The sequence below is a fragment of the Balaenoptera acutorostrata genome, chromosome 1 (genome assembly GCF_949987535.1).
Source record: "Balaenoptera acutorostrata chromosome 1, mBalAcu1.1, whole genome shotgun sequence".
Taxonomy (NCBI): Eukaryota; Metazoa; Chordata; class Mammalia; order Artiodactyla; family Balaenopteridae; genus Balaenoptera; species Balaenoptera acutorostrata.
Genome location: NC_080064.1, coordinates 48,602,046 through 48,618,344, shown reverse-complemented (window position 1 = coordinate 48,618,344; position 16,299 = coordinate 48,602,046). Strand labels below are relative to the sequence as shown.

Genomic DNA, 16,299 nt, shown 5'->3' with positions numbered 1-16,299 from the left:
TCTGAGATGGACACATTCTGCCCACCCTGATTCTTTCTCAGTGAAATAGGGTCCAGATGCTTAAATCTTTTAAGCAGTGTGTCAACTGCATTTGCCTACACTCTGCAGATCTAAAAAAAGGTCGCCAACCAAACACACCGAGAAGCCAGACTAAGAAACAGAAACAAGCAGTGCTTGAAATAAGATTGATAGAGATGTGAGATCATGGTAGTCCATTTTGTCTGGCCAGAAGGGGCCCCCGCACCCTTTCTGACGTGAAAGTGGAATTCAAAGCTCAGAGACGTGTCACGTTCACTTCTGAGGCTCTGCTGTTTGCACCTGTGCTACAGCCTGTGTTTTGCCACCAAACCACTTCAGACTCCATCAGCAGCGGCTTCAAGAGAGGGGTACTTACATTTACTAGAAGAGGGTTTTGGCACTTGAATTTTAATACATCTGATTTTATGGAAAGAAAGAGGGGCTGATGAAGCGAACCTTCCCAGGAGACAGAAGTACCCCTTGTTACCCAGGCATGATTTCTAAGGTCACTCCTTGACAAATGTGTTCAATTTTCATATACCTTTCTAGTTTTCCGTAAACGTGTAGGACTGCAAGGCCATACCGACAGAGCTCTGTTTTTAGGCCTGAACATTATGGTCAGAACCATTAAAATGGTAAATAGTTTTCACTGTTCGTAAATGGATTCTGAGGCTACCTCGGAATCAGTCGCAGTTCACGTGTAAGTTATTTTGATGGTTCTTGAAAGCTCATACAGTGTTTTGAAAGTGCATTTTGCTAATAGATTTTATGATTAAAGAATCTCACATACCGTACTTTTTGCCATGTTTCACCTCAGTACGATAGCACATGAGAACACATCATGCCATGCAAATGCCCATCTAAAAATCCAGTCTTGCAAAGCTATTTGGGGACCTTGTGATACAGGCAAAGTCAATGTTCCAGGAAAGACAAAAGTTGGAGATGATGGGTGGACACCTTGGGAAGATTCCCCCAGAGGTGTTTCTACCCCTTACATATGTTTTATTTCACATGCTCACCCTTGCCTTGAAAAATTTGATGAATGAACCAGAGGTGACAAGAGCCATTCATCAGCATAACAGCCAACATCATCCTAAAATTGAGTTCTTCTAGAGAATAAAGATGATGTGCAGCATTTGCAGATCGCTGTTTCACACCCTCATCTTTACGAGCCTGTTCTGCTTGAGACAGTCGTATAGGCTGTTTTGTGAGGCTTCAGCCTGTTCCGTGTTTGATGCTCTGTCTAGAACCCCAGGCCAGGGTTGAGTTGTGAATGGACGTGGCACGGTCTAGTGGGAAGAGCTCAGAATTTGGAACTTGAGTTCAAATTCTAGCTCAGCTACTTAAGAGCAGGAAATCTTGGGCAAGAGCCATGCTTGCTGTTGAGTCTTGGTTTGCTTATCTGCTGAAAGGGCCTTGTGTATACATTACATTAACTAAGATAGCACATGGAGACAGGTACTTGGTACTCGGCTTAAAAAAATCTGGTTCTGGAGCAAGAGTGGGTTCAGAATCTGGCGCTAGCACTTATAAGCTATGTGACCCTCATGGGATGTCATAATAATTCTCGATCTTATTTTGAAAAATGAGGGTAAAAATAGTGTTCTCCTCATAAGCTTATTGTTTGGACAATAATCATAGGAGGTGATGTGTGCGGAGCTCTTAGCACAGCATCTGACACAGAGAAAGCACCCAAGAGCTGCTAGTTGCCATCGCTACCACCAACACCATCACCACCACCCCCATCATCATCCTATGTGCTCAATAAATGTGGTTCGCCACTCCCTTGGATTTTATACGTTTAGCCCTTATGTCCTCGTGTTGAATAAATTCTACCATAAGGACCCAGGCCACTGGCTGGGAGGTTTTGCTTTTTACTTTCTATTTGCAGGTAATTAATTTTCAGTATGCCTCAAAATAGCTTTGGGAAAAAGGAAAAAGAAAAAACCCTACTTCTTAGTTTTCTGGCTCGCCCCGTCCCATAATCAGAAGGACCCCTGTTAGGGCCTCACAGGCCACCTCTCACTTCTCAAAAAATGAGCAGCCTTATCTTAGATTCACATGTAAATCATAATAAGTAGTTCCCAGCTCCAAAGGAGGGCTGGGCTGTAATCTTCCATGAAACAGTTTTCTCCCTTTGAAAGCTTAGTCTGGCAATTACACAATTGCCTATCAAGAATTGCATGCCAAGAGGCTGATGGCAGCTTTGCCGACACATCCCTTAAGACACCCATAAGGGAAGTCCAGATGAGCCTTTCGGGCCCCTCCTTCAATAGCAGTATAAGCCACGTTTGATCTTTCTGTCTCCATCCCATTCACCCATCCACCCAACTGGAAACTTACTGACTGCAATTTCTTAGGGCCTTTCCAGGCATTTGGAAAAAGGATTCCATGCAGGGAGAGTTACGTCCATGGCTCTATTTTCCCCGCTGCCTCCATACAGTTGGAGAGCAAGAGTCTCAGCCTTCTTATCACCCTTGCACCCATTATCTCCAGCTGCTTTTTATTAGAAATGCCCGCACAATTCTGAGTAGGTAGGGGTGACATCTGTTGATAAGTTAAAACCATATTGCACCCTAGTAAGAGGAAACGGATGGCCTCAATCCTCTCAGGGGGAAGCTTCGGGGCCAATCTCAAAACAGCATTTCTGTTTTAGCAATAAAGGGGAATATCTTCAGTTATTTCATGTTTTTCCCCTACCCTCCCATCTGGGAGAATCACGTGTCTTTGAAAGACTGGGTCAACAGGGGCAAAAAAAAGAACCCAAATAATATTATAATGGCTGGCGTGGGAATGGCAGGTAATTTATACTCCACTGATATGTTGCTGGAGCAATTTTAAGGGCGAAATGTTAGCTTTTGAGGAGATGAAAGAAAAATGAAAACATTTATTTGGTTAAATGGCTAAGTAAATAAACTGCCTATCAGACTTTCCCAGCTGTCAAGTCAAAGTAGCGTCTGTAACAGTGGGGAATTGTTTGGTCTGTCTCCCTTAGTAACAGTAGATATTGCCATAAATAATAAGTCACTGTCATTTTTTAAGACCAATCTTCATAGTGGGAACCCAAGACATGTAAAATGTTACCTGATGGATTTATAGTGTTCAAGGGCGAAGAAAGCAGCACTTCAGATGCGTTTGGTAAGAGATTTAAAAAAACAAAAAAAAAAGGGAAAGAAAGAAAAGAAATGCCCAGAGTCAGGCGACTTGGGTCTGAATTATGGTTCCAAAGCAGGTGACCTTAGGCAGGACTTTAGCTAGCCCCTGGAACCCCCGGTCACCATATATGGATGAAGACGAATCATAGCAAGAGATCCCTCCTCAGGCTCTCCCAGAATCAGAAGATACCGTGAGTATGAAAGTGCTTTATAAGCTTTGAAAGTAGAATACCCATATTTGGCGTTATTGTTGCTATTCTGTTTTTAAATAGAATCACATAACAAAGAGCCTCAAAACAGAGAACCACAAAAATGGAAAAATAATCTCTCCTTTTCACGGGCATAGCACGCCGAGGCAAGTCCGAGCCAAGCTAGTCCAGGTGGGCGATGGGAAGGCCTGGTTGAGAGCAGTGTCGGCCAGGTTGGAGAGATGGGCATGATGCCCAGGGATGTGAAAAGATGGAATCAGGAGGAGCTTAAGGCTGCAGGGAAGTGGGAGGTGAGGAAGAAGAGGGCATGTGCTAGGGTGACCCCCAGGTTCCTGGCTGACTGGGGGATGGAGGTGGTGCCAGGCACTGTGCTAAGGAATGCAGAGCTGCTTGGGCAGAAAAGAGGCCAGTTTTCTTTGGGACAAGTTGTACCCGAGGTGCCCTTGAACTTCCAAGCAGAGATGCCGGTAGACTGCTGGCTATGAGACTCTGGAGAACAAAAGACTAGAAATGGAGATTTCAACATGGTGTTCAGCCCCTAGAGTAGTGAGCTCAACTAGACGCTACTGATCATTTAGACCCGAGGCCAGCACACTCTCTGGGACTCTTTACGTTTTTGTGGGCCATCTGGCCTTTGTCACAACGAATCTACTCTACCGTTGCAGCAGGAAAGCAGCAAAAGACAGTGCATAAAGGACTGGGTGTGATGAGTGCCAATAATACTTTATTTACAAAAGAACTGGCAGCCACTAAGATGGGCCAATGGGCTGTCGTATGATGACCTCTGAGTTAGATCACGCTCGTTGATTGTTTCTAGGATCACCCTGCAGAAGCTAATGCAAGTAGTCTTGCATTTACTAGTACTAATAAAATAAATGTAAAAATTACTAGGATGTTTATAGCACTTTTATAGACATCACCTAATTCAATCCTCAGGGGAACGCTCTTAAGTATTTTTTATCATTCCTGTTTCACAGATATGACAGGTAAGGTAGAGAGGTTCATGACATGTTGAAATCACACGATTCACATGTAATAGGGCTAGGATTTGAATCTAGACCCAGATTAAATAACTTAAGAGCACTCAACCAAGGCCGGGACACCTGGGTTTTAGCAGCCTCGCTGACTTGATTGCTTGTGACCTGAGGCAGACGGCTTCATTTCTGACCTCTGGTCTTCTCTTCGGTAAAGCAATTCCCACGGGCCCTTTTAGTGCTTACATTCTAGGACCCTCTAACTTGCCCACGGTCACCCAGCTAGAGCATGGAAGACCCAGTCCTCAAACTAGATCTTCCAACAGCACCCTTCTCCCAGGCTGTCCTTATTCCCAGCTAATGAAGGAAAGGCCAGAAGTCCCTGAAATATGTTGACTTCATTAGGGGTCCTGGTGACTATCTGTGTGAGATCCAGGGCCCACTCCTGACCACCAGGAACCTACTCAGGACAGGCCATCCTGCTTGTGGCCGAGAACGGGTGCCATCAACCTCAGTGCCCTCCTCTGCTACGTGACAAGGTCAAGAAAGGTGACGTAAATCTGCAAGGCTGATAACTTGTACCCATCATTACTATTATTATTGGGGAAGTGCAGAATTGATCAGGACATGTGCAGACCCCCTGGGAACTCAGAGTGTGCACCTCTGTGTTCACCAAGTGGGTTTCAGCACCCAAGACCCCTGGAAGCGAGTGTGTTCAGCAGCAACTTCAGTCTCTAAGGCATCGTCATTAAATCCATCCTGTATTTTGAAGACTTTCCTACTCTGAAGGCCATATTTTCAGGCTGAAAGTGGTCAGAAAGCTTTATTGTTTCCCTTTCCTCTGAATAAAAAGGAAAAGAAGACTCCTGCCCCTTGTTAAAATTCCTTATGTCATATGAGCTCACTTATTACGTGTTACAGTCCCATGATGTTGATGTTACAAACCCCATCGTACAGATGAAGAAACTGAGGCCCAGGTGAAATGCCTTCCTCAGTTCATACAGGTAGTTAGGAAGTTGCTGGGGTCTTTGTGGCTCTAAACCCCATGCGTTTTTCATGGATTCAGGTGGAACTTTGAGTTCTTTCAGCCTTATTTCCACTCCCTGGTTACCATCACCGTTTTCATTTTATCAGGCCAGGAAATGTTAGACCCTGCTGAGCTAGGCCCAAGTGTTCGGGCTTAAAGACCCTGAGGCTGAAGTTGCTGCCTAGGCAGGGCAATGCTGAGGACCTCAAGCTTTGGCTCACCTCCTAGCTGCAGTCTGACCCCCAGCTTGGCTCGGCGTGACTCTTACCCCAGGCTCCCAAGAGGGGCAGAGATGGGCTTGCTCAGCAGCTAGATTGCATGGCGTGTGACCTCACGTCCAAGACCACCTTTCTCAGCATGCCACGTCTTCTCCCCACTCATCATTTGTTTTGGACATACCTTTGCTCCATGTGGCCAAGCTTTCCAGAAACAAACACAATAAAAATTAAAGGGATGCAAAGTCATAAGCACAATTTAGGTGGCTTTCCAAAGGGGCTCCTTATAATGTGGGATTGGAGACTATATGCCTTTATATTTCAAGCCAGACAGGTGGAGATAGGTAGGGAAAGTGAGGGAATAAGCACAGAAAGGGGAGTCCAGACTCTGGGTTGCCCCTCCTGGCTCTCCACTGATTCCTGCGGACTTTGGCGAAAAAAAAAAAAACCCTCACATCTGGGGGCCTCCATTTCTTCCTGTAGGAAAGGAACCGTCAGATCGATGGCCCTTCTTGCTTTGACATTTTACAAAAGGGGTCATGTGGCAGTGGAGAGGACAGTGGGCTTAGGAAAGAGCTGGGTGTGTTTACATGAAAGGCTCAGGAAAACACATCTAATCTACAGTGGTCGAAAGCAGATCAGTGGTTGCCGCACTGGAGTGAAGCGTTGACTGAGCAGGACCCCGAGGAAGTTTTTAGGGTGAGGAAATGCTCTATAGCTTGATTGCTCTGGGGAGGGCCAGATGGGTGTATATATTTCTCACAACTTATCAAACTGTACACTTAAAATGGGAACATTTCATTGTATGCAAATCACACCTCAATGAAGTTGATTTAAAAATAAGAATAGGTAAGTTCATAGAGATGGAAAGTAGATTAGAGATTAGTTACCAGGGGTTGGGGGTCAAGGGGACTAGCAAGTCACTGCTTAATGGGTACAGAGTCTATTTGGGGTGAAGAAAGAGATTTAGAAATAATGGTGTTGGTTGCACAACATGATGAGTGTAATGAATGTCGCTGAACTGTATGCTTAAAAATGATTAAAATGTCAAATGCTTTGCTCTAAATACTTTACTGCAGTACAAAAGCTAAAAAAAATAACAAAGCTGGTTATATCCCAACTCTGCCCTATGCTGGCTGAGTGACCTTGGGCCAGTCACCAAACTCTGGGGAGCCCTGCTTCTTCCCTGTAAATGGAGATAGGAATACCCAGGGTACAGACTCTGCGATGCCCAAATGAGGCCATGTATGTGATCGAGGAATCCCCTTTAGAGGCTGTAAAGGTTTCTGTAAATATAAGCTATTATTACTCTAAATGTGTGATTCCACTTGACTTCTGTACGTGAGCTCATACTTCATACTTAAAGTCATCTGCAAACACGTGGAAGTCTCTGCCATCCACAGGGCCCTCCAACCAGATCCTTTAGATTAACCCCACATTCTTCCTACACAGTTTCCCAAGGCGGATCCTGCGGCATTATTATGTTTCCTAACAGCCCGGTTACGCTATGAAGTAGTGTCTATGAAGGAGATGGACTTTGGAAAGCCACCTACAGGTGATTTTTAGTCCTAAAACCATCTTCTATAAAGGAAGGATAGAGCCACATGCCCAGACATAAGAAACCTAACTGTCTTTGGAGTACCTCCTCCATGCCAGGCTCTGTGCCAGACAGTCAATGTGTATTTTCTCCTTCAATCTTCAATGAGGATTTCTAGACTCATGTTACAGATGAGAAAACTGGCACCCAGAAGGGTTAAGTAACCTGCACGGAGCTTTAAGGTTACTAAGTAGGTGACAGTGAGAAAGGGAACAGCAGCCTGACAGCAAGAGCTGGGCCCTTGGTGTTCTGTTGAACGTAAACAATTTCACAGAACACCAGCATCGCACAAAGCATTCCGTGACCGCGATGGGTCAAGACACATCCAGACCACTCAGTAGCTATGGCTGACAGGAACATTGTCCAGATTCCAAAAATGACCAAATATTCTTCTCTCCTGGCTTTAGCCTTGCTCCATGCTACCTGCCTTCCAGATAAGAATTATTAAGATAATCATACTCCAGCTTCCTGAAAGCATCCAACCCAGAGAGAAGCCTTACTTTCTTGACCCTCCCCCTAAACATCTAATATAAGCCTAAACCTATAAGAAGCCCTTTCTAATCACCTCTTCCAGACTTGCCCGTGGTTCCCCTCGTTGTAATGAGTAATAAACCCAACTTGTTCAAGGGCAAGTGTGTTCGCGGTGGTCTATGGCTGCAGGCAGTAGTTGGCTGTAGGAATACCAGCCTGGATCTGCCCGATTTCCCATCTGTGTGCTTGCACTCTTTCATTGCACCTCCCAGAAAGCAGGGTAGTCAACTTAAGTCAAAGGGTGGAGAGTTGATTTGTTTTCATTTTTACTGCACGGTTTCTAATCTACTTCGTTGTCCTCTAGAAATGAAGATTATTAATATGTCAGATTCACAAATGAGCTTAAAGTTCATAAGTGTTCGCCAGCTCCCGGTAAGAGAGACACTTTTCATTCACTCCTTCACATCCTCAAGCTCCATGTTAGTGGGTGCGCCTGCCAGGTTCCAAGCTTGTGCTCAGAATTTGGGATACTGATGTGAAAGGTGCAGCGGAGCTCACTGTGTAGAGGCACTAGGAGATAACATGGTGGCAGTGTAGACGCCACAGGGCACTGCTGGAGTCCCAGGGCAGAGTGGTTCACGTCACCTGCATAGTCCAAGAAGCCCTTCTATTTGGGCTGGTTTTGAAAGTATGAACCCCCAGGGGCAGGACGAGGAGAGGTCCTGGAGGTGGAAGGAATTGTCTAAGCAGAGTCTCAGGGATGGGAAATCCCATCATATCGGGGGGACCATTAGTACAGGGAAGAAGGTGCAGCCTAGGAGAGAGAGGAAGTAGATGAGGCCGGATGGGAAGGGGGAGCCGTGTTGGAAGGGCCCTGTGGACCATCCCGAGGAGTCTGGGTTATCCTTGGGGGCTTAAGGAGCTGGGACGGTTGTTCTAAGCAGGAAACTGGCATGACGAAATCCATTTCAGAAAGATCATTCTGACAGAAGCATAAGAATTTTTTTTAAGCGTGATGTACGTGACCGGAAGGGTAACTTTTTTAAAAAATAAGTTTATTTATTTATTTTTATTTTTGGCTGTGTTGGCTCTTCGCTGCTGTGCGCGGTCGTTCTCTAGTTGCGGCGAGCGGGGGCTGCTCTTTGTTGCAGTGCGTGGGCTTCTCATTGCGGTGGCTTCTCTTGTTGTGGAGCACGGGCTCTATAGCGCAGGCTTCAGTAGTTGTGGTTGGCGGGATCTAGAGAACAGGCTCAGTAGTTGTGGCACACGGGCTCAGCTGCTCCGCGGCATGTGGGATCTTCCCGGACCACGTCTCGAACCCGTGTCCCCTGCATTGGCAGGAGGATTCTTAACCACTGCGCCATCAGGAAAGTCCCAGGAAGGGTAACTTTTGATTCATGGTCTGGAAGGGACATTTATTAGCTCTAATGGACTACGAGACTAATGGGTCTTATGTGCCCAGTGAAGGAACTTTGACCTTACCCTGTGGGTAATGAGGAGCCTTTGAAGGATTTGAAGCAGGGCCGAGATGTGGTCAGATCTGACCAAAGAAAACAAAAAATATCAACAGCGTGCTATATTAATGTGTGATTCCATTTAGGCTTTTTGGAATGTCGAAAATAGCTTAAAGACCCCCTGGTGACCTTGCCAGAAGTCAGGTCAGAAATTTCTGGATCAAATGATTTCTTAGCTCCCCTCCAGCTCTGACAGTCTAAGATTCTGTAACAAGGAAGGTAAAGCTATTGCCAAAACGTATAATGCATCAGAGTGTCAGACTTTGGGATTATCTGCTGCTTGGGGTTTTACACACCACTGCTCCCCTTCATTAGTGGGGATAATTGAGAGTTGACTGCAGTTGTTACCACTGTTGTGATGGGTATTTGAAGCTAAATTCTGGCAAGCAGGAGATGTGTGAATATTTATCTCAGCTGCAGAAAGTTAATGCAGTGTGGCATTAATTACCCTGTCTGAGCCTGCTGTCTTCTTCTGTTTTTAGGTGTCATTCTCAGTTGAATAAATTAGCTTCCAAAATTGGAATAAAGCAAATGTAGGGTGAGATCAAGGCAGCCAGACTTCTTAGGGCATCCAAAAAGCAGAGTGAGCTGAGGAAGTCTACCCAGGAAAGATGAAGATGCATCCTTGTAACCCAGCGTAGGCAAAAGGAAATGTTTCCCAGTAGTGGTACTTCACTACTTTACCACTCTAGCTTTGCTCCACCCACCTCACCCCCCAGAACACAAACACACAGTAAAGTTCCATGTTTAGCCTTACCACAGGTATTTGAAACATTTCAAGACGTTGGCAGAGAATAGATGAGGTGCTTAATAAATCATCTTGCTATAGATTTCGATTTTTGATTCAATTACGGGAGAATAAAGGCAAGGGAGAGTGTGTTTAGGACAAAGGGATCAGAACAGTGAAAAAAGTAGAAAGTGCATCCTAGACATTCATTCACTCAGCAGACCTTCATTGTGCACCTACAGTGCTGGGTCCACGTGTAAAATGGCAGATGGAATGGGAAAGTGGTAACTCAGAAGTAGGGCATGGAAGAATGGGCTTTCCTACTTTCTGTCATCAGATATTTGGAAGAAGTATTATACTTATTCTTTATGTTTCCATGGCCGGTATGAAGTCCCATGGGTGGAAAGCATTGAGGGACAAATTGGCAATCTGTTCTTTTACAGAATTGGGTGCCTCAAAGGGTAGGAAGCTCCTTCTTCCTGAAAGAATACAGAGATGATAAGTTCTAGAAGAAGACATCCTGGACCTACCTGATCTCAGGAGTCCTGGATTCTATTCACGGCATGGTTACTAAGTAACCTTGTGACTCTGGGGAAACAAAAGCTCTCTTCATTGGGCTTCACATTCCTCATCTGTAAAATGATGGGTCTGGACAAAATTATCTTCTAACCCATCCCCACTTTACAATAAAAGCAAGTAGTACAATATATTAAATCCATGACAGGCAGCACAATGACTTTGAGATCACACAACCTCTTTGATTTTCAGTTTTTATCTGCAAAGTGAAGATGGAAAGAATATAAGCCACTCCCAGGACTGTTAGGCAGATAAAATAAGACATAAGGGTGCTTTATAAACTCCAAAGCACTCTACAACACCATAGATTGAAGGTTTTTTGGTTTGGTTTTGTTTTAATGGCAGCTGTTTTAATAGATGAGAAAAAGCACTGGACCTTACTTTTAGGTCCCATGTCCCAAACTTACTACCTGTGTGACCATAGACAAACTACTTAACTTCTCTGTGCTTAGTTTCTCATTTGCAAAAGAGATAAATCACCTGACTTACAAGGCCGTTGTGATGTTTTCAAAAGACAATGTACTTGAAAATATCCACCATGGTGCCAGACACACAGGAGAGGCTATAGAATGCCAGTTCAATCCGTTGCTTCAAGGAAATAAGCAGTTAAAAGGGATCTTTACTCACATGGCAAGAGGCAGGCTAATATATAAAATATGATAGAATTAAGATGTCACTGTGTCTGTTTAGTTCTGGTACAAATATCCAAGAGTGACAGCATGAAGGCCAACTCTAATAGAAGGGCCTATGCCTGCCTAAGACCAGAATATTGACCTGATCTGCTCGGCCAGTGCACCCCGGGCCATTTCAACGTGAACTAAAGTCTGAAGTGATTTCAGCAAGGCCAAACGCCATTTCCCATCTACACATTTGGATTGGAGGTTTGCTGTGTCATATGTTGGTGAAAACCCTTGTGTATGTCTTAGCACAGCCCCATGGGTACAGGCGAGTGACCCGCCAAACCTCACACAGCTGAGTGGATCGAAACAAGTTCGAGAAGCTTTTAACTAAGAGCTAACGGCACGATTGCCATTTCTCTTATTCTAAAGTGCAGCCGGTCATCACTGCTTGTAGAAACCAAAGAGCGGTTTGAGATGGAATTTCAGCAGCCTCAAGTGGATGTTCGTAAAACCGTGTTGGAAAAATGTTCCCTTAACTCATGATCATTGTTACCGTGTTCTGAAGACCTGTTCCTTCTGAGCACTGTGCTAGAGGCTTTATATATATTCTCTCTAATTCTCTCAAGAACTGTGTAGCATAAACAGTATTATTCCCATTTCGTGGTTGGGGAAACTGAAGCCCAGAAAGTGTAAGTATCTTGTCCATATCACACAGCTGGTCCGGCTCTGTCTACTAGACCCTGCGATGTCCCTAACAGGCAGTCAGGCTCAGCTTGAAAACCAGGGGCAAAACTGGGTGAGTTGTTCTTCTTAAGGATAAAAAAGATACCAAAATGATATGCACCATGATTGAATAATCCAAAAATAACCTAAGGTCATTCATCATAAACTGTCACCTTTCTGTTCTGATCCCAAACCCTCCTTCCCATGCTGTCTCAGAAAATCCTATCTGGAAAAGAGCAGATCTCACTTTGTCCCTCTGTCCATAGGAGCTGGAGCCTCTTTATGCGCAGATCAACAAATCTAAGAAATAGCATCAATGCGGGCTTGTGGCGGGTGCTTCAAGACTGGCATGGAAATCAGCATCGCGACAGGCTCTGTTGTATTCTTTCACCTCACCTCATCCCACGAAGAAATTCATGATTGCCCAATGGAACTCGTTTGGAAGAGGGAACTAAGAATTTTTGGCAACCACTGGCAGATATCTATGGCAGCACAAAAACAAACACACAAAAGCATAAAAAATCATACCCAACGTTAAATCACAAATCAAGCGAATGCTTACTTGACAAAGAGTCTAAGCTCTCTTAACACGTGGGTTTAAGATGACCCAGTATGTGAAACCATAGTTCTCTTTTTATTTCTCTACCGGTTGGCCACTGTAAAGACATCAAATTTGGAGTGACAGGCCTCAGAGAGTTACATCAGGGTTGGCACTGACGTCATTTAGGCAAAAGTAACAGGTCTCTGTCACCACAATATCATCATCCATATGCCTTTCCAAATAGGATGATGTATTTACATGACTCCACAAGGCCTGATCTGCCATTTTTTCCCCTTTCCTTTCTTTGTCATGTTTGAAAATTAATGGGTGTACAAATTTTTGTATTGCTTTTGACTATTTTTAGGTATTGGTGAAGAAATCTAACTGGGGAAAAAAAAAAAACCTCATATGAAATGAATTAACTTGAAATCACAAGACAGATGAGTGGTCGATGATTCTTTTTGATCAAGAATGTTGCCAAAACAACCCTTTAGCTCTTCTGCATCCTGGTGAAGAAAGACAGCTTTCGGTTTAACCTTCACTCTGTGAGTAGGAAAGGACATCGAATCCCATTGATGAGAAAGATGAAAAATGCATCTGATTTCCTCAGAAGCTCTAAACTCTTAAGTCCAATAAAATGAGATTTTTTATTTTTCCGATATCTTGCTGCTGTGACGCTATGCAGACAGTGTCTTCTCCACGTGCCATTTTCAAGGAAAAGTCATTTGCCAAATAATTATGGTACAATCCTGGTAATGTGGTTTGAGATCTTAAAAACCGACTTTCTAATAGAACAATAGTGACATGAATATTCAGAGTAACAAACTGATTCCGTGGTCACAGTGGTTCATCTCTATCTCTTTTTCTACATCAGAAAATTCAAATGGGATTTTTATTTTATAACTTGAAAAAAAAAAAACCTTACCATTAAACTCTTTAAATATTTAAGGGAAATGGCTTTAAGGAGTTCTAATGAAAAAAAATTGCCAGTTTTTTTTTTTTGTAAATATAAATGTTAATGAAAATGCTTTTTAATAATGCCATTACACTGTAGAGAAGGTAGCAGATTGAGTGCAAGATGTGACAAACTTGATGGATGGGGCTCACTTTCCAGATGTTACTCTGGAGTGTAAGGTAGGAAGCTGGAGTTCAGGGGCAGCTGGCAGGTGCTGTCGGCCAATCAGCATCTAGTGATCAGGAAGGGAGCACGTGATTCCATCAGCTAATCTAAGCCTTTCCGCGAGAGTACCGGCCCTCTGCATAAAACAAGAAAGAGACAGTTCACGCTCTGAAGGCCTGTCCTTCAGATTCTGAAACTCCCTCCCACTTCTCCACTCCCAGCGACCCCCGTAGACATCACTGGACTGTTTGTATGTGAAACAGAAGAGTTTAAGCTTCCTTTTTTTACATTTATGAGACAAAAAGTGCAGTGTTCGGTTCGTATGTTTAGCACATGATTTTCATAAAGAATCTATATATTTTTTGCCCTACAGAGAATTGTTCTACAGGTCAAATGTGTTTTCCTGATGTTCCTATGCAGTTACAGTATGTTGAATTTAGTGGTTTAACACTAAGAAGAAAACTTTAAAAAATCATGTGATGAATTGGATTGGGGGTGGGGGTGATTATTCTTAACTTGGTTTTAAAATTTGAAAAGTAGGATTTACCTTGATATGAATGACTTCAATTGACCTGTGTACTTTGATTCTTCATATCAATAGAAACTAAAATGGTTTGGAAGAAGGTATACTTGGTGACCAAGAAAAAAATTGATAAGTCAAGGTGATTGGTACTGTTTGAAGCCCAAGTTTTACACTATCAGGTCACTGGAATCTGAATGTTTTCCAGTTAACTGGAAAAATGTCCATTACAGAATAGATGTAAGCGTCACCCTAATGTGCAAAGTCTAAAGAACCCGAAAGGTGAAAAGGGCCATTTACCTTCCTCTGTAGCTGTCACATGTTGGTCGACATGATTTCTTCAGGAATGTGCATACCTTTGATGAGTTGACCCTTCCACATGAAGGGGAAAATGGGAAAGGTGTGATAACCATGAGAGCTGTCCTGAGACCAGTTCAACTGTGTTTTCTGAGGATTTGATGAGATAGGCAGTTCCCATGGGGAAATGACTTATATTGCTCTGTTGTCCATGATTCTGATTCTAAACCAGTGGTGCTATCTTCTCCCTCAATATGGCTGTCTTGAGTTTGTCTTGCAGTATCACACCCTTCCACTGATTCTGTGGGTTGCTTCTGACACATTCAAAGTGAACTCTGGCTGATGTTGCTATTTCAGGTACACCGTATGGAGCTCATTTCATAGAAGAAAGTGACAGCCCAGTGGACTTGTCATCATTCACTGAATGTGGTTGAAAATGTAACTGGCTCTGAACTTAAAGAAGATGGCCCCTGTGATTCATTAAAGTGAGCGGAATAAAGTCAAGATTTTAAACTGCCATCCATGTTATCACTGGCAGAATTCTGCTGTTTAATAAGCACTGTTTGGGGAACTCAGAACCACCGTATCCTATCCCAGGAATACAGTGAAATTTCCAAATAAGAGCTGAGGTGCCAATACCAAAAGGCCATGGGGGAGTCTGCACAGTTCCAGTTAGATTGGTAGAAAATCCACATGTACAACTGTTAATTCCTCATTCTTCACTAGCACGAAATTTGTCACTTTAAATTTTGAAACCAGGGAAACACCACCTGTCATTCTGTCCCCATTCCCCATAGCTCTCCGATCTTTACATGCCGCAAGACTTTTTTGATAATTCGTACTCATCCCAGTGTCTACTGAAACCCCATCATGTAATGTACCGGGCACCTTCTTTAAAAAAAAAAATGTTTACTCTGTGGGTTTGGTTCATTTCAATTTCTGCGTTCTGACACATATTTTTTTAATAAAGATGAGAAAGAGAAAATGACTGTTGCAGTACATTTCTAGACCTACTTTAACTTTACCTCAGATGACAGTTTGTTAACATATATGGACACATTATTTTTAACTTTATGTACAATGCATTCAACAGAACAGCAAAATTTTTAGAAATTTTCCATTAATTTCTGTAACACTCCATGTAAAACTGTTACAAATAAACATGTTTGAGAACAACAGTTTAGCCTCGTTTTATTCCACAAGCTTCTACCAGATATTCAGGTGAGGGATTGGAAGAGGAAATTGCTTCTCTCAAAGCTGCCATCAGACCAGGTGAAGGCCCCTGTTTTCCTGGCACTGGGCCAGAAAAAGCGAGCTTCATTGAGGAGTTAGATCAGTTTGTCTTCAGTTCAATTCAGGTACTGGCTCCGCTTGGAAGATCAGGCACAGCGTGGAATGAGGAGGATGTCAGAAAAAGCACACCATGTATAGATGCAGTGTTTGGACCACATTTAGCGTGGGACTTTCAAAGTTGGGAAGGGCCCCAGGATTCACCCTGTGGATTTGTGTCTTCTACTAAAAAAAATAAAAAATAAACAGAAAACCTGCTAAACGGTTGGTTGGAAGACCAAACTTAACCTAGACTCTCAAAGAGTTGCCCCATAGTTCATTTCAAGAGCATCAGCTTTAAGGGACTCAAAGAAGGAAGCATTGATCTTCCTTCACATTCCCCACACACTCCACACAAAAAACATAAAAGGAAAAGAAGTCTGAAGCTGGACCTTGACTTTTATATATATTGAAGAATAGAAAAAGAAAAGCACGTGTGTGTATTTATGTGTGTATGTATGTGTGTGTGTCATTTTTATTTCCTCTTGTTATTCAATCAGTTGGTTGATCCAGTAATCAGCCAGAATACAGATTATGATTAGGTCATTGAGATGCCAAAAAGCACCTCTGTTTAGGAATGGTTATGTTAACGGTTGTATAAACACATGCCCTCGATCTGGCCTCCTTAAACAGAAAGTATTAAACAGATGTTACCAACAACTTTGA

General features: G+C 43.3%; 1 protein-coding gene across 7 annotated transcripts in view; it reads left to right on the top strand.

The window, feature by feature from the left end:
* The window catches only part of DAB1 (DAB adaptor protein 1), a 416,708-nt gene extending 401,238 nt beyond the window's left edge, over positions 1-15,470 (top strand). For 6 of the 7 annotated variants that reach the window (XM_057532044.1, XM_057532077.1, XM_057532056.1 and 3 more), the window contains one exon: positions 12,093-13,374. Coding sequence is in view for 1 of the 7 variants with exons in the window: in XM_057532065.1 (XP_057388048.1) it covers positions 12,093-12,137 (45 nt within the window). In the remaining 6 variants the exon portion in view is untranslated. Of the gene's footprint in view, positions 1-12,092; positions 13,375-14,661 lie in introns of those variants that run through there. The other variant, XM_028164171.2, reaches the window with a different exon arrangement.
* Positions 15,471-16,299: the final 829 nt, after the last annotated feature.